We start from the raw sequence: 18,779 nt of genomic DNA, 5'->3' as shown, positions 1-18,779 counted from the left end.
AGTGAACTGCCCCAGAACAACGTCGTATTTTATTTATAACAGAAAGGACAATGATCCAAAGAATGTGGGGGGGGGGAATAAAAGCTCGATTGTGCCTATTTTGTTTTCTTTCTTTCCCAGACCAAGAGGTCATTCCGTGGCACAAGTGTGTGTACAGATATTTTGCTTTTATACCCAGCTTTGGGGACCTCAATCATTTCGTAAATTAAATGCACGGAATAGAGAACATGAGCATGAATAAAACGACTCCAAAGCAGCTGCCCAATTCTCTAAAGGAAATGGAGTGGTTTGTTGCGGAACGTTTGGAAATATCAGGATGAATGAGTTTTGGTTAACAAAATGCAACGCTGTAAAAGTAATCTATGGCCCAATGAGAAAACCATTTTCATTTATAAGGTGCTTAGCCATATGTATATCGTCTATGTACACAAAGACAAGAATATATCTGATGTGTAAATGTACACGTGTAGCAATGTATACATTTATATATCATATAGAATATATATTTTTGTATATACACATACACATGTGTACATACACAGAGGGATAAACAGGCAGCTAGATAGACCGATATGGCCGTTTTCGATTCCACTGAGTCCATGCTATAGATATATTCGACGGGCTCCATGCAAATGCAGGTGATCCACTTATAATGAGCCAAATCATTTTTTCCCTCCAAAATACCTTGAAGCACTTTCTTCATTCCCATGTTTGTGAGCTTACCTGCGATGTAGGCAACTGTCTCTCTCTTGGTCTCGCTCTCTCTGTAGAGAGATGTATTACAACTGGCTGTGTGTGCCAGGGAGCGTGAGAGTGAGTGTGAGTCTGAGTGTGTGTTTGTGTGCAGAGAGAGAGAGAGGGGCCCTTTCTTCTCTCCTCCCCGCACCCCCTTCTCTAGACTGGATCGGACAGAAAAAAATATACTTGTTGCCACCCCTTTCTCTAGGAGATTCAAGGGAATCTTTGGTTCCAAGATTCCCATATTTTTAGGGTTAACAACGATCACGAGATAGAAATCATGTCTCTCCTCTCTCCTCCAGTACTAATGCCAGATTTTTGTAGGCATTCTAGCATATTTGTTCTAGAGACCAATTTTAACGCAAATCGATTATTTATTTTGGTTGTTAGCATCTTGCCCCATTTCTGTATCGTACCGGCTAGTAAATGGGCATGTTCAACATTAATCGAAATTCCGCAAAGATTGCCTAGCGTTAAACTATTATTAACAAATGCTTTCGTTTGGCCTGCTTACATCCTTCCTGTTTTCTTTCTCCCCTTTCTCCTTGCTTTTTGCACTGGAAGAAAGCGAAGTTTAATTGGGACCCTGAAACAGTTGGCATGATCCATGGCTCTTTTTTCTGGGGATATATAGTCACTCAAATCCCCGGGGGATATATAGCATCCAGACTAGCAGCTAACAGGTAATGACGGTCTAATATAAATATATAAATGTATATAAACAGAAAAACATGGATACTATACATCGGATTCCTATGTTTAGATTTTGACTGTTAAAACAGTGGGTATAAATGCAGGCACATTATGCGAATAGCAGACGGAGCAGGGTGTCTGGTTCGTTAGTGCTATTCTGCTGATGGCTTCCTACAATTGTCATCTGTTGAATTCAGTATAAAGGCAGCTTTCCTCTCTTCTTTATGGCTGTTACAGGGGCAATAGCGGACGGGCACTTTCCTTCGGTAAAACTCCACTCACTGTAAGTAAGATGAGCCTTTATGGATGGTGTAGACGAGACAAAATATGTTAGGCTTTGATTCGTAGTATCAACTGCGGCGTGCAAACCAAACATGAACCCCAACGTAACCATCTGCCTCTGCAAGCCAGCATTTATTGCTGGCACTGCAGCACATTGAGGCAACAGTTATACAGCGAGGAATTACTATTCAACTCAAGTCACCGAGACGCATATTTCTGAAAAGCATGGGGTATTGAAAAATATGTCTGTGTTCATCTGTAGTCATAGGAATAATAATGCAATAATTTTGAAGGTCAAGAAACAAGCATTCGAAATAAATGAAAATGAATCTTGGAATTGTATTTTATTACCATTTTAATTATTTTCTGATTTTATATGGATTTCATGTTTGTTTCTTGTCCTTTAAAATGTATATTAAAATAAAGTTGCTATGATTATTTTTTACTTTATTCAGTTTCCTTTTCACTAAGATTATCACGATAGAATTTTACAAAGTTGAAAGACACTGAAATCCCTTTATTTATTTAAATACAATCTTTTTTAAAAGAAATGGGGAAAATAGCAGATATCAGTAGTTATTAATTGACATGGAACTGAATATAGTCCACTCTGAATAAAATGGAAGAAAAACATGTTTCAATGAGCTTTGCACAATGAAAAGGAAGTGCAGATGGTGCAGGGTCTTAAAGATTCGTTTCTATGGTGTCTGGCAATATTTCAAGCACCCAGGGTGTGATTCCACCTGTTAATTAGATCCACTGAGTATTCAAGACACACGAGGCATTCATATCCATCCTTAATGCCACAGACTCATCATTTGGAGACGTAGGAAAGGTCCTAGTGCCAGTCCTCTGGAGCAGCAATGGACTAGGTATAAATGGATATTAAAAGGGAAGGTGCAGTTTTAGCTCACAGGAGTGTGTAACATCAAAGGTAGGACTAGGAGCTTTAGACAGACTTATACAATTTAGTTCTCTCACCAGGACATGGTTTTTTATTTAAACAAGGACACAAATATACTTGCCAAGCCTGCAGTTCTCTTGAGAGCACAGAGCTCCATTAAAAAGATAAATCAATGAATGGTGAGATCCTTAGTTGTGTAAATTAATGTAGCTCTATTGATGCCCATTTACATCAGCAGAAGTTTTGGTGCATGATTTTGGAAATAAAACAAAAGCAGTGTTAATAACAGTAAAACAGTATGATTTTATCTTTTAGTTAAAATGTCCCTTTCCCCAGCTTTCCAATAATAGATTAGAAATATAAAGGCAATTTAAAAAAAATTCACAAGAGTTCATCCCCTAAAAGGCCTTTATTGTATTGTCCATCCAAATACACCACCTTTGCCTTCCTTTCTCTACCAAATCCTGTAATCTTCATCCAGTCCATTACAATTTACTTCAATGGGAATTTTGCCTTAATAAAGACTGTAGGATCTGAACCAGAGAGTCAAATTCCATTCTTGATTATCCTAGTGTAATTCCATTTAAATCATTTGACTCAGTACAGAGTTATAAAAGTAGAATCGCAATCAGAATTAGATCAAATAGGTGGAAAATCCCTGGAAGTCACCGGTAAAATTTCTGTAGTGGAACATGCAGCCTGGAATATTTGAACCAAATTCTGCTCTCCATTACACTAGTGTAAATCCAGAGTCATTCCAGTCACTTCAGTGAAGTAGTGTGTATCTACACTAGCATAGCAGAGAGCAGAATCAAGGTCACTAGCTGTAATAGCCAGGGAAGTCTTGGAGACAAATTCACCAGTGATGCAAATGGTAGTGTAAATTACACATCCAGCTTTATAAAACATCTGCAAATGGCAAAGTAATAGAAGTTGCACAGATTTTACATTCAATTTGTGGAAAACATTAATATAAATGTTAAGGGATAGAAGTGAGGTGCAGCAGGAGAAAATTTACAGATAAAGCAAGTTCCCAAACTTTAGGGCTTGGTGGTGCCACCCAGGTACTCAACTGAAATGAATGGGGTACTGGAGGAAGAAAAGTGCTACTCGGCGAGGTCTGAGAATCTAGCTCTTTTATATGCACACCATTCCCAACAATCCTAAGGCCTAAATGAAGTCAAAGTGAGATGTGGCTACTTAGGTGAGGGCTGAATTTAGCAGTGTAAGTTACCTACACCCTATTTCTAACCATATTATACCTGATCTTTAAATTATCTCCACCATTTTCATCAGTGATGAATTTGGCCAATGAGGTCCAATGGGAATTTTGCAAAGAGTATGGACTACAAAATTGGTCCCTATGCTCTCCTAGTTTGTACCACACCCTCCAATAATGCACACACATGCACAAATTCCCTGGGCCAGATGTTCAGCGGGTGTAGATTAACATTGCTCCATTAACTTCAAGGGGATATGCAGCTCCTCCAGTAACTTCAGTGTAGCCACACATGCCAGCTGGAGTACACTAATTTGAACCAGTAGAATATCCATTTAAAAATGAACCACCACATCTAAGTGGATGATAAAGTATTTTATTATGAACCTCATTATATGTCTTGGAAACATGTCTTGGTTTTTGCTTGCATACGGAGCAGCTCAGAAATTGCTAGTGGCTCTGAGGCTAGGAAACTAATTTCATGTGTGCTCTTCATACTTTGCAATACAATAGAACTCACCATCTTCCACAGAGGGTATTACAGGCTTAGTCATGAGCTAAAGAGAAAAAGATGACTCACTGTCAGAGAGAGTGAGAGACAGTGATTAGGTTGATGGGAATGGCATGAGCATAAGAGTGACTCCTAGCTTCCAGGAGTGTCAAGGAAAAGGGGGGTGGGATTCACCAGGCACTTAATTTGTTATTGGCAGGGTGCTGCTGAGTATGCAGGAGCTTGCTTGTTTGACATTAAGATTCAGTCCAGAAGCCCACTTGTAGCTAATTACAAGGATTTGGACATATCTCTAAAATGTCATTCATTTATTAAAACATGGAAAAAATCAAACTCCAGTTCAAACACATTCATGTTCACATCATGGAATCCTTCCTACAGTCCAGTAATTCTCAGTTTAAATTGAAGAATATTTTTATTTTGTTGAACTGAAACGCATTAGCCAGGCCTTTAAAGCTGTCCCCCCAAACCATCATCTTGATCTTGCCCCCTCCTGCCAAGCAGGAATCATCAATGGTGAGCCAAGCCATGGCTTCTATTTATTTTTCATCTGGTCAATCAATGGAGAGCTTTTTACTGGGATCATGGATTTCTTTGCTAATTGCAGAAACCAAAACATTTGCTGCACGTTGGCTCACTTCCTAATTTATTTGCAGCCTCAATCACAATTCTTCAGGTTCACATTTAGTGTCCTAAGACAAAGAGGACTGAATAGTGATTTCTAAGATCTGCTTATCTAATTATTTTTGCATGGTAGTTTGGCTCATGGTTAATTTCACATTTGCAACAGTGAGATTCTTGTTCCTTCAAGAACTGTCTGTTTTTAAATAAGAAATCCATATATCTCCATAATAAGATTGATGGTTTAATTCAAAGATAAATACATTTACAAGACTGACAATGGTGGCAAAGAAAATAATGGTCTTGGACAATTCAGAAATATATTTTTGAGTTGTCCTTGATTGACTCCAATAACATTTTCAGTTTTGAAGTCAATGGGACTGTTTGCATGAGTAGTAGGAGGTGGGTTTGGCATTGTATATTTCATTCTGATTTGCATAGTTGACGGACTTTCTAATCCTCTGTTGTGCTGAACACCCTCAACTCTCATTGACTTCAATGCATTTAATGACTCAAGACAGAATCAGCACTTTACAAAATCAGAATCAGGCCCTAAGTGCCAAAGCTCATTTTTAACAACAAGTTTCAAAGGTTGCATCTCCCTGTGTAGTAGCTAAAAATGCAACGGAGATCCCTCCGGCTAGAATGCAAGAGTCATCTCTTCTCCCTGAGGAGGTTCTGTTTTGTGGTTCTGGTTTGTGTTCTGCCACATAGGAATCAGGACTAACAATTTCTTTCTCCCCAGACCCTCAAGATCTGGGAATATTGTAGGACTAGTGAGCTCACTTCTGTTCAACTTCTCATATTAAACAACACTACTTTCCTCCCAAGGCTAATTTGTACTGGGAATGGAATTAATGGGATTTGCAGAAAGAGAGAGAGAGAGAGAGAGAGATCCTTAGCTGGAGGAAATGTTGTCATGACGCAGGGCCCTTGAGGTTGCTGTGGCAAAGGAGGAGAGGTGGATTCCAAGAACTACCCCAGAAAAATGTGCATGCACAAATATACTATAGATCAGTTGCAATACCATGCCCATTGATGGTCTCATGCAAGACGAGCAAGTTCAAGCTCATACTACTTGCCCAAAGGTCTAGAAATGACGAGTATTAATTATTATTGGTTTTATTGGATTCACTCTGGATTTCCTCAGGATAACTTACATCAAAATGCATCCCAAGGAAGGAAGGAGGGAAATGGGAGCACAATTATATTTGCATTTTTTAAAAATTCATTTGAATATTTTCAGTGAAACCAGGAAAATTCCACTGCACTATCACTTTTCTGCATTGCTAAATCAACTGAGTCAGAATTCACAATGCAAGATACTGCCAATTGAAAGTCCTAAAAATCATATCTGGATGCTTTTAAAGGTTTGAATGCCAGTATTACAGTGGCTTCCCACAAGAGTGCCTAACATTAGGGACTAACAGCATTTCACAGTGTCTGAGTGAATAGCACTCCATGAAATGCTGACTGTTCTCTAACCTTAACCCTCAGAGTTTAGAGTTAGGCCATAAAAATAATCATGGTTCATCTCAGACCAACAGAGATTTTTAAAGCAAATGCACTTTACACTGATTGAAGCTTTGTTAAATAAATAAATAAATAAATATTATTTGTGGTTTGGGAGTTCTTGAGCTCTTATAATTAAAAATGTCATATATAAAATTGATGACCAAGATGGTTAGGTATTTTATAACCATGTGGGGGATCGGATATTTTGCTAAAAACATGCAGAAATTATTTTTCCATAATTAATTTCACTGTCCATTTGTAGCACAGCAATGACAAAATATAGAATATTTTCTAAGTATTACCCTTACACCATAGTCCAGAGAAGGTGATGTAGTTTGTTTCATTTCACTAGTATATCAATTGATTAAACATACATCATAGGATATTACGGCCCAGTCCTGCAAATCTTAACACATGAATGGTTGTGCTTAAGTCAGAGGGCTCAATTGTTCCTTGAGTCTGACCTCTGCTTGAGGCAGGAGAAGGGTATTGGGGAATCAGTTACAAATCACTTATTCTGTGCCAGTCCAGACCCATCATTTGTTAGAGCAGCCTAGGGACTGCATTACCTTATGCCACAAGTACAGATTTCCCTATCGGAATTTAAATCAATGAAAGACTCATAGTGTAGTGGAGCTCTATCAATTCCCTTCCCATGTATCCTCTTCCCTATACTAGGGGAGCAGTTGGCACATGAGTCAACTCTACTGGGTTTATACCAGCAGGAAGTTCCCACTTCCATCATGGGATTTTCCACTGATGGGTTGCAGCAAGGATCTGGACCCTTTGCATCACCTAAGTGGTACAAAGTGGCTGGAGTGTAATGCAGAATCAGGTCCAAAGTGATAAATCTCATGACAAAGGTTTTACACAACCAACCTCTTACCTTGTAGAGGCAACATTGTCTAATGGGGTGAGAACAGGACTGGACAAAAAGAACTCTTTAGTTCTTATCCTGTGCTAACACTGACTGATGGTGTGAAACAACTCACTTAAGACAGTTCAATGGTGCCATTTAGGCAGGTCCTGCATTGTGGGAATCTACTGCCTAATGCCCTAATGGGAAGCTGCAGGAGGAATTCTGATGCAGGGAGACTGATCTCCTCTCAGAGCTCAGTGACACACAAGAGGAGTGAACCAATGTTAACTATTTCCCCTGTTGTGCTGGTCACACTCCAGGAGATAGCACAGAGGGAGGCACATGGGCCTGACTCCTTCTTGCCACTCGCACTCCCCTTTTGGGCACTGTGCAGCCCTGCAGGTGAATGGAAGGGATACTCCTATAATTGTGACAGGATCATTTAAGTAGAGGAGAGATTCCTTGTGCCTTCCATTTCCAAGCCAATGCCTGTAAATGAACCAATGCTGATGAACACATTGAGGGTGCTGTGAGGATTAGCTATGTGTGCATCCTTCAAAGATGTAAATCTCTATCTCTAAGTGCTGAGGGTTAACTGGAGTTTACCTTTAAACTAGAAAAGTAATGAAATTCTGAATTTAACCTTCTTCTACCTCCCACCTCCGTGAATGCTACAGAGGTCTGAGAATAACGTGTGATTTCATGTACCTGTTGTGCTATAACAGCAAAGTGAAAACGTGTGGAACTGTAATATCACTTTCATATTGTTTTGCTGCATTTGCCAAGCAGAATTCTAATAATCTACGATAGTTAAAATAGGATTTTTAATTGAAAACAATGGGACCACATTCTTATAAGACAGGCTAAAAATCCAGGGTGAAATCCTGGCTCCATCGAAGCTAACACCAAAATTCCCTTTGACTTCACCACTGATTGATTTCACCACTGATAGACAGCTAGATAGGGTAGGCTCATTGAAGTCAATGGAGCTATGCCAATTTACACTAGCTGAGGAGCTGGTCCCATGTGTGCAATTTCATGCTTAATGTAGGAAAGCAATACTTGTATTTGGACATGAAAATACGGAGTTGAGCATCCAAGCGGCCAATCAGATGGACAACTGGTCATGGGCACAAAATAAATACATAAATAAATAAATCCATTCAGCAGGAGTAATTATCAGTCATTGCTTGTGAAAATTTGGTTTTTGAAAATCAAACTATAAAAGAGTTGCATGCTTCTGTTGAGTAAAACAAAGGTCATGAACATTTTAAATGGTGAGTGTTCAGATGCTAGAACTTTCCCATATGAAAAATCATGTCAAATATAACAGAAGATAATGATTTTAAAAAAGGAAAGAAACAACCTATGAAATTCTATGGCAATGACATAAGGTTTTCTTTCTTTGTTGAATCCTGTGGGTCAGATTCTTAGATAGTGTAAATGGGTATAGTTCCATTAAAGCAGCTGGCCTAATATGTTTTTAGTTCATTTCACAGAATGCTGCTGAATTTCTGTAGAACCTTTGTTAATTTAATTTCTATTATATTCTATAGCATTTTCTCATGATGGCTTAAATAGAAATATATAAAGCAACCTGTGACTTCAAGATCTTCCTTTTATTTCAGTTTTTAAAATCCAATTCACGAAAGCAGTAAGGACTGAATTTCTGATCACCCTTACAGCAAGTAATCCTTTTGATTCCACTGAGATTACTTGCATGAATAAATTGAGCTATATTCCATACAGATATATCAATGCATTTCTTCCCAAAAGGTCAGAAATATTTTAATCTGAACTGTGGCATTAGAGTGAGAGTGAAATTGTTATTATTGTAACCAATGCCTAATTAGTAAAATAATAATAATAAAATAATAAATAATAATGTAAAGCCAAATCTTTCTAAACTATGGTATTCTGAATTCAAAGTGTGACTGCAGCTTAATATCTTTCTAATCACTTTTTTGCAGGATAAATTATTCCACACTCATTTTGTATACAGAAGTAACAAAGTATTCTTGTATTTAACATAGAGTATTGTTATATTTAACAAACAATAAATGAGTCATACTGTAACTGGGATATGTAGGAATGTTTGATTTCCTGTTTGGTTCTGCAAGTTCTAATTTCTTCCCTTCTAATGTAACTGCATTATAAAATAACCCCTGAGGCTATTCCTGCCAACCCTTCCTTTCATGTTCACTTCACAACCATGCAGCTTGAACTGGGTTATGCTGCCAGGCACAGGTGCATGCCTCTTCTGTTTCCAGGCAGAGCAGCCAACACAGCACAAAGCACTAAGAAGTCTCTGTCACCCCACTGTGTTGCAGAGCCTTTTAAGTACCACTCATGAGGGTGGCTGGTGGTGCTGCTCCCTGTACCATATGGCTCTGGATCCTTCCATTTTTCTGTCATGAATGATGAAACCATTTTCACAATTTAACGATTCACCAAGGGATTTGGGTGGGGTTTTTTGTTTGATAAAAGCAGGCCTCAGATGTGTGGCAAAATTAATAATGCAGCCAAGCCTTTATTAGATTGGATTAGATGGTGAGGGATCAGCTTTTACATATTAATGTTTCACAAAAGGCTTAAAATAGGATTTAGTATGAGTAGCACACAGACACCTCCCCCATCCCATGTAGATGCATGAATGGAAATAGCCGGTTTCACCACATTTTTTAGATGATGCGCAAAATTGCTGTTCTGGCACAGCTCGTTGAGATACACCACATTATTAACAGGACCAGCCTTAAGGCTAACAGTACCATGGACAAGCACAGACAAAACAAAAGCATTAGGGATAAGAGTTCACCTCTAATTTTGGTGGTAGCTTCTTGTATATGTCTTGCTTAGCAGCTAGGTTGGTAAGCCTTTCTGATATTCATGGAACAATCCCAGTTTTGTTGGGCTTATTCTGTATCATTTGTACTCGGAGGCCATTTCAGCAAAGTAATTAGGCATGTGCTCAACTTTGAACATGAGCCATCCTATTCCTGTTTAAGTAATTAAACATATGTTTAACTTTGCATCAAATGTTTCCTGAAATACCTTCAGACTGATGCAATGCCATCATCATGTTCTGAAAATGTTGAGACACACTAAAGACAATTTGGAGACTATACCTTATGGATCAATCCTGAAGAGTCTCTGGAAATGTGAAGTCTCTCTCAATACTTCTACTGGTAAATAAAATGGGATTGGAAGAGAACCACTAAATGATATAAATCTTAAACTTATTGAGAAGTTCTGTTTTTCTTCATGGTCAGGACTATGTCAGCTTGGTGACATACCTGCTCCTCACTTTGAAAAGAGTTGTGCTCTTAATGCAATAAATATAAGCATTTAAAACAATATCTCCAAATAGGTGTCTCAGAATCCTTGGACCAAGTTAATTGACCAAATTCTCAAGATCACACACATCAGTGACAATGCTGAATGTCACTCTCCTGTATTGCCATCTAACCCATGAAAATGTTTGCATATGGTGGGCAATGTACAGTGCTGGATGGTAGTTTGTCTAAATATTAGGGCTGTCAAGCAATTAAAAAATTAATCACGCGATTAATAGTGTGATAAATTAATTGCGTGATTAATCGCAATGTTAAACAATAATAGAATACCATTTATTTAAATATTTTTGGATGTTTTCTATATTGTCAAATATATTGATTTCAATTACAGCACAGCATACAAAGTGTACAGTGTTCACTTTATATTTATTTTCGATTATAAATATTTGCACTGTAAAAACAAAAGAAATAGTATTTTTCAGTTCACCTACTATAAGTACTATAGTGCAACGTCTTTATCATGAAAGTTTAACTTACGAATGTAGAACTATGTACAAGAAAAATCTGCATTCAAAAATAAAACAAATGTAAAACTTTAGAGCCTACAAGTCCTTGTTCAGCCAATTGCTCAGACAAACAAGTTTCTTTACGTTTGTAGAAGATAATGCTGCCTGCTTCCTGTTTACAATGTCACCTGAAAGTGAGAACACTTTCAGAAAGTGTTTGCATGGCACTGTTGTAGTCAGCATCGCAAGATATTTACATGCCAGATGCACTAAAGATTCTTATGTTCCTTGATGCTTCAACCCCTGTTCCACAGGACATGCGTCCATGCCGATTACGGGTTCTGCTTGATAACTATCCAAAGCAGTGCGGACCGACGCATGTTTGTTTTCCTCATCTGAGTCAAATGCCACCGCAGAAGGCTGATTTTCTTTCTTGGTGGTTTGGGTTCTGTAGTTTCTGCATCAGAGTGTTGCTCTTTTAAGACTTCTGAAAGCATTCTCCATGCCTCATCCTTCTTAGGTTTTGGAAGACACTTCAGATTTTTTGCATTTTGTCAAATTTGCAGTGAAAGTATTCTTAAAGCGAGCAACATGTGCTGCATCATCATTTGAGACTGCTATAACATGAAATATGTGGCAGAATGTGGGTACAACAGAACAGGAGACAAAAAATTCTCCCCCAAGGAGTACAGTCACTAATTTAATTAACACATTATTTTTAATGAGCGTCATCAGCATGGAAGCATGTCCTCTGGAATGATGGCCAAAGCATGAAGAAGTATATGAATCTTTAGTGCATCTGGCACGTAAATATCTTGCAACATCAGCTACAACAGTGCAATGCAAATGCCTGTTCTCACTTTCAGGTGACACTGTAATTAAGACATGGGCAGCATTATCTCCCGCAAATTAAAAAAAACTTATTTCTCTTAGCTATTGGCTGAATAAGAAGTAGGACTGAGTGGACTTGTAGGCTCTGAAATTTTACATTGTTTTGTTTAGTGTAGATATGTAACCAAAAACCCCTACATTTTTAAGTTGCACTTTCATGATAAAGAGATTGCATTACAGTTGAATTGCACTACACTATGAGGTGAATTGAAAAATACGATTTCTTTTATAATTTTTACACCGCAAATATTTGTAATAAAATAATATAAAGTGAGCACTGTGCACTTTATATTCTGTGTTGTAATTGAAATTGATATATTTGAAAATGAAGAAAAACATCCAAAAATATTTAATGCATTTCAAATGGTATTCACTTGTTTGACATTGTGATTATTTTTTTAGTTAATCACATGAGTTAACTGCGATTAATCGACAGCCTTACTAAATATAGAAGTTATGATTAAATCTGAGAACCATATCTTGTTCTAATTAAGGCTAGATTGTGCACCCATGTTGCTGCGAAGATATAACACCCAAGTTGGACTTCAAATGGGATACAGTGCTCCCCAATTGACAGTGTTACTGTGTCTCTCCTTGGCCCCAAGCACACAAGTATGAGCTTAACTTTAATCATGTGAGTATTCCCATTGACTTCCAGTTAAGCATGTGCTTAAATGCGTTGCTAGACTGTTGTAGAATAAGTGATATTCAGGGTCTTTGCAAATTCTCAGGCCTTGAGCCTGCAAACCCTAGCAGAGCATGCAGTAGAGAAAACAAGGTGGCTGCACTCCAGTGCCAGTGTGAGCAAAGACTTCATGTCAGCACAGTTAGTGTTGAAAACTCTATTTAGTCTTCAGCACCAAATGAGCAGCGTAGATATCAAATCACTTGTCGTCACGGCAGTTATCTCAGTTTATAACCTCGGGCTTCTCCTTAGTTTAAGTCCTGTATGCACACAAAACCTTTTAAATCATGTGTGATGGTGCTTTTAACTCAAGTTGGCTGGCCCCAGAGTGGGTTTAGACTAAGGCCTGAATTAGCATGATTCCTCAGCTGCTAACACAATTACTGTGTATAGTGCACACAGGCTAATTCCACACGAGTACCACTAGTCCTCCGACGCCTTCCCACAATTCTCCCTGTGTGCTCAGAAAAGACAGTTCCCACAATTCACTAGGAAAGAATTAATAGAGTAGCTCATCTTACTGTGGTGCTAAGAAGCATGGGATGTGCGCCAGAATTCTTAGTGTTGCACATGAGAGAGTACAGTGCCTGTGTGGACACAGCAACTTGAGTGCTATTTTGCAGTCTGGCTGCTCTTGCTTGTGCTAGGGTAACTTGAAAGGACTAAATTGAGGGTTGAGAACATGAATTTCCTGGGAATGTTGTGAAGACCAGAAGTATAACTGCACTCAAAAAAGAATTAGATAAGTTCGTGGAGGATAAGTCCATGAGTTGCTATTAGCCAAGATGGTCAGGGATACAATCCCATGTTCTGGGTGTCCCTAAGCCTCTGACTGCCAGAAGCTGGGACTGGATGATAGGAGATGGATCAGTTGATAAATTGCCCTGTTCTGTTCATACCCTCTAAAGTGTCTGGCACTGGCCACTGTCGGAAGACCGGATTCTGGGCTAGATGGATCATTGGTCTCACCCAGTATGGCTGTTATCAGAGTAGCAGCCATGTTAGTCTGTATTCACAAAAAGAAAAGGAGTACTTGTGGCACCTTAGAGACTAACAAATTTATTTGAGCATAAGGTTTCATGAGCTACAGCTCACTTCATTGGATGCATTTGGTGGAAATGTTATGTTATTCTGCAGTGAAAACATACTCTGCACCTTCTCTATGGAGGATTAAGCCCTTATGAATTTCTACCTAGGGTGAAATTCACCCACTAGTTTGGCTGTGTGAGTTCTGGATAGACTAGTGTTGAGGGAGTAATGTGGGCTGAGTGAGGAGAAGTGGCTGGTAAGTTGGGTCCATGAATACACAGACACAGTATTCCTACGCATAATTCATATGGGCCACAAATCCTGTTTCCAAGCAAGGGCTGGTGTAGAGTGATGGCTGTTCTGCCTGTGGGTTGTCCCAGCAAACCCAATGGTTCTCACACATAAAGCTTGTTTCATTAGGCTTTACATGAGTGTTGTTGTATTTCACCCAGAAGGAACGAAGAATGCTGAAATAGACCAAAAAGGTATCCATCATATTGCATGTTTTCACTGATGACAACTCCAGTCTTTGCTTAAAATGATGTGAAGATCACAAAAGGATAGGAAGGGGATGGTGAACAAAACTAAACAGAGTGTATTAGTTTGGTCTGAGATTGTTTGGGAATGGATGTGGGAAATGCTGTTCTTCTTGGTGAAAATACTTAGTTCAGTAAATATAGGAAGAGTAAAAAAAGGTAGGGGAGTTCCTCTCTCCTAAGGCTTAAAGATACAAGTGTGCAGTGGTGAGAGATCCTGGTGATCATGCAGAAATGCACACCCAATTGCATGCCTAGGGTTGTACATATAGCTGCAGCCATTGCAAACCAAATTCTGTCATCAGTTATATTGGTATAAATTGCCATTGTGGGCAGCACAGTAGAAACATGTGCTCAGGCTCAGTGCAGATCAATAGTTAATAGAGCAAGCAAGATACTAGGCCATATTTAAAAAGGGACAGAGAATAATAATGAAGATATCAGAATGCCACTAAAATCACTCAGTGGTATGCTCTCACATTGAATACTGGGTTCAGTTCTGGTCAGCCCATCTCTAAAAGGGAGTGAACAGAAATAGAAAAGGTCCAGAGAAGGGCAATCAATGTGATTAGAGGCAAGAGAAGGCATCCATATAAAGGAAGATTAAAGAGAAAAGGATTAAAATGAAAAGAATATAATCTGTAATTGCATTAGCTGGAATAAAAAGAGATAAGGAACATCTATCCTCATTCTTCAGGACATAATCAAACACTAACCACCAGGGTTTTTAGGACAGAACTTTCTTCATTACTGAGAAACATCTGGTTCTTGTCAGAGTTGGAGACATGAAACTGGACTAGCCACACCATTGATCTGAACCAGAATGGCAATAACACTTATGTTACTAAATCCAGAGTACCAACATTCACTCCAATGGAGTTAATTTCAGAGAGTTATATCAGTGTAATTGAATTCACCATTTGACCCTGCATGTGCAGTTATGACCATCAAAAATGAGAGCAAAAGTAGGCTGTAAATTAGAACTGAATATTGGACCAAATACTTTGCTGGCGTACATCAGCAGAGAACATGGCAATAATCTGTACAGAACAACACTTTGGAATAAAGCAGCATAAATAAATACAATTTAGCTAGATGAGATACCTCTGAGTCCTCCACATGGTAAATATATCACAAAACAATTCCATAAAGTATTTTAGATTAAAACATACTGGATTAATTCTAAAAACAGCCAGTGCATCTAAATTAAGAGAGAAAAGTGGGAATAACAAAATGAGACCAAGAGCTTTAGTAAGGTACTTTGAATGAGCTTCTCTTGTATTGCAACATGATCTACTAGATTATATATGTAAGGACTAAGGCATCCCAAAGCTAATGTATTAGAAAGAATGAGTCAAGACATTACCTAGACCTAGAAGATTATATTGAGCTGTAAAGTGAAACCCCTGGGTTGAGTGTTACCCTCCCATGGATCAATAAATGTCTTCCAGCAATGCCAAAATATACATTCACATTTCAAAACCAGCCTGTGAGCAAACAATGGAGAGGGCAGCTTGACAGTCACATAGGGCCACATCTGGGTCATTAGAGTCAGTGGGAATTTTGCCATTGGTCTTCTAAGTGCCTCGTAGCAAAATAAAGGCAGAAGTTATTATGCATTATTGATGCACTGGATCATTAAACTCACCCCTGGAGTTTCACTATGCCACTCAGTCTAGCCCTTCTAGATAATGTCTAGACTCCTCCTGGTGAATCAGTTAGCTTTTGGGTGTTTTATTCTTTCTTCCACATATGACCTGATGGATCATGTTGCAAAACAAGTGCAGATCACTGAAGTACTAATGCTCTAAACCAGATTTGTATATACTTGTACCTTGATGCAAACTCAGATGGATTTAGACTTGACAAAAATAAATTTAGTCTGGAGAAAAGAGGAGGCTTAAATACCTGTCTTAAATCTATCAAGCATGGAATGAGCAGATCATTTGTGGATCCTAGAGAATCTACCAGAAGGAATGGTCTTCCACACAGAGGCTTGTTACCTCTACACAGCCCCCTGGCCCACTATCTTTCCTTGAAAGTACAATTCCTGTAGTCACTATCCAGGCTACTAAAATACATACAGCCTGCTGTCCCCAGAGCCCTCTTGGAGTGGGGGGTTCTTAGTGAAGCAACTGGGGAAAAGATATGTGCAACTGACAACTAAAATTGTGGGAGGTGTAAGTGTTCAGCCAGTGCTCAGCACATCTCAGGATTTGGTCATCAATGTCTCTGGACATTCTGGGCCAGTTCCTGGCCTCTGCTATGTCCCCTGGAATTGTTCTTGCACTGAAAAAGAAATGGAGGGCTGGCTTAAATTTGCTGTATGGGAGTTACACAAAGGATTTCCTAGGTTATGTAAAGACAGTGTAGCTAGTCATATACTGCCTGCTGCTGGTATTCTGCTGTAGATGTGCCAGGGATAGGAAAGAGTAGGATAGGTTGTGGGCACAAGATGTTACACTCCATTAATTGTGGGCTGGCAGAATAATCCCACTGAGCATTATCAACTGGGCAAGTTAAAGCTGCCTTGCTGTAACTTGCACTGGGAAATGAACTAGCCCTGGCTTTCCCCCAAATCAGCATGATGGAAAGATAGCAGAAAGCAACCTATATTCATTCCTCAGGTGCTCAGCAATCAGACTTCAAACACATCTAAGGATCTGGTCCTGGGAGTTTTTGCACTTTTAAAAAATAAACTGCTTTCATTTCTAGCAATATTTGTACTTTTCCACAAAGGTGGATGCATCATCTGGGAGGAAGGAGTAGTGGCAGGTGCAATAATAGGCATCTTCCCAATCCACCAGCCTATCTACATTTCTGGATGCCAAATACTTGCTTCTTACACAGGGAGCAACACTCCCACCTCACTTTGATGGAAGAGTTTGGAGAAACTTTGTAAAGGGAAACTCATGGATTTCCCCTTTTCCTTAATCCGCTCCCAAAAGGTTTTCTGTGGCTACAGAGATCTGGATCTAAGACATCAAAGCACTGAGTACTTTAGTACTACACTGTTATATAGTTGTGTAGTACTAAATCCTGAACTCCTTTTACAGTTTCTACTCAGTATCTCAAACAGGCAAAAACCTCATTTAGTCACATTTGCAAACCTTCATTTCAATAACAAACTATTAATTCACTTTGGCTTTCCACAAACATTCCATTTTTGTTTTCAAGAATGAATGTGGAAAGGCAACATACTGTGAATACTTGTACAAAGGCATTCACACAAATGTGCACACTAGAAGTGTTCACACAATCATCTGGAAAAGTATGGGAGTTGACCAATCCAGGAGCGAACACATTAAGAATGACAATTATGAAAGTGAACTCGAAGAAATGTGATGATTGCAGCGTGTAAGTAACAAATAGGCGTGGATCATTCACTAAGAGAATACAATAAATTTTCTCTAGATTTAGCGAGTTTTGTTGGCCAATTAAGACGCTGTTATTGTGGCCGTATACAAGCACAGTTTATAGGCTTCAGTAATATATAATTGTTATTTTGTGATCCTTAAACAATCCTGCTGTTACTTCTTGGCACTAATAAACTGGGCGGTTTCTTCTCAGCTTCTGCTTCATGATCAAATAAAATGCCATGTATTATTTTGATGTACTTTACTGTAACAATATAATATGAATCTTTTGTCTCTGTTTCTGAGAACCTTGGAAACAAAATGCTTCATCTTCAGTATGTAGTTCCTTTTAAATAAAATGGAGCTTGGCAGCTTTGGGGGTGAAATACTCTTTGTTCCTTTTGTAGTTTAGAAATAGTTATGGATCCAAACCAATTTCTACTGAAGTCAATGGGAGTCTTTCCAATAGCTTCAATGAGAGCCTTGTGTGTATAAATAATTACATTTTTAATGAAATTTCATGAAAAAATCTTCATAATTTTGTTCTGTCATTTGTCACCTGGAAATATCTTTTTAATTTTTTTTTGCATTAAATGGCGTGGTTTAGGTTTGAACTCATTAAACCATTTAGCATCTTTCAATCTAAAATAGTCTCTTACAAATAACCAAAAAATTTGATTTTCAAAATTAAGGATTTTCTTTAATAGTAGTACAATATTTAGTGAAAATAATTTATATTTAAAAGGATTCTACATTTTGATTTCCATAGGATTTTTACATAACGTTTTTACATTCTGAGCATAACAGCTATGGTTTATCTAGCAATTTGTCAATGCTATCAGTGAATGGTATCAATAGAACTATGCCAGGTTACACCAGCTGAGAATCTGATCCCTCAATCTGTAAGCATATAGAAGTGGCTCTTAGCTTTTGAGTATCATCTTAATAGCTTTCATTCACAGTCTTTGGAGTTAAACACATGTCCACATTATCACCACCACTAAGGACACCTCCAAACCTGCACTCCTGCTTCGTATCATATCTCTAACCCAATCAGCCACCCATCTGCCTTTAAGGAATTTGAAACTTTTTTGGCATGTATCTGTACTACCATTATTTTCAGTTCACTTTGGGATCTGGT

General features: G+C 38.5%; 1 protein-coding gene across 2 annotated transcripts in view; it reads left to right on the top strand.

Annotated features, from left to right (window-relative positions):
* SLC17A6 (solute carrier family 17 member 6) overlaps nucleotides 1–18,779 on the top strand; it is a 50,371-nt gene that overhangs the window by 4,379 nt on the left and 27,213 nt on the right. Inside the window, exon 3 of one of the 2 annotated variants that reach the window (XM_038407589.2) lies at nucleotides 1,303–1,421. The exons of the other annotated variant lie outside the window; for it this stretch is intronic. Within the exon in view, the coding sequence (XP_038263517.1) occupies nucleotides 1,303–1,421 (119 nt within the window). The remainder of the gene's footprint in view (nucleotides 1–1,302; nucleotides 1,422–18,779) is intronic. 2 annotated transcript variants of the gene reach the window in all.

The sequence above is a fragment of the Dermochelys coriacea genome, chromosome 6, assembly GCF_009764565.3.
Source record: "Dermochelys coriacea isolate rDerCor1 chromosome 6, rDerCor1.pri.v4, whole genome shotgun sequence".
In the NCBI taxonomy this organism is placed as follows: domain Eukaryota; kingdom Metazoa; phylum Chordata; order Testudines; family Dermochelyidae; genus Dermochelys; species Dermochelys coriacea.
This window is presented reverse-complemented; position numbering and strand designations above follow the sequence as displayed.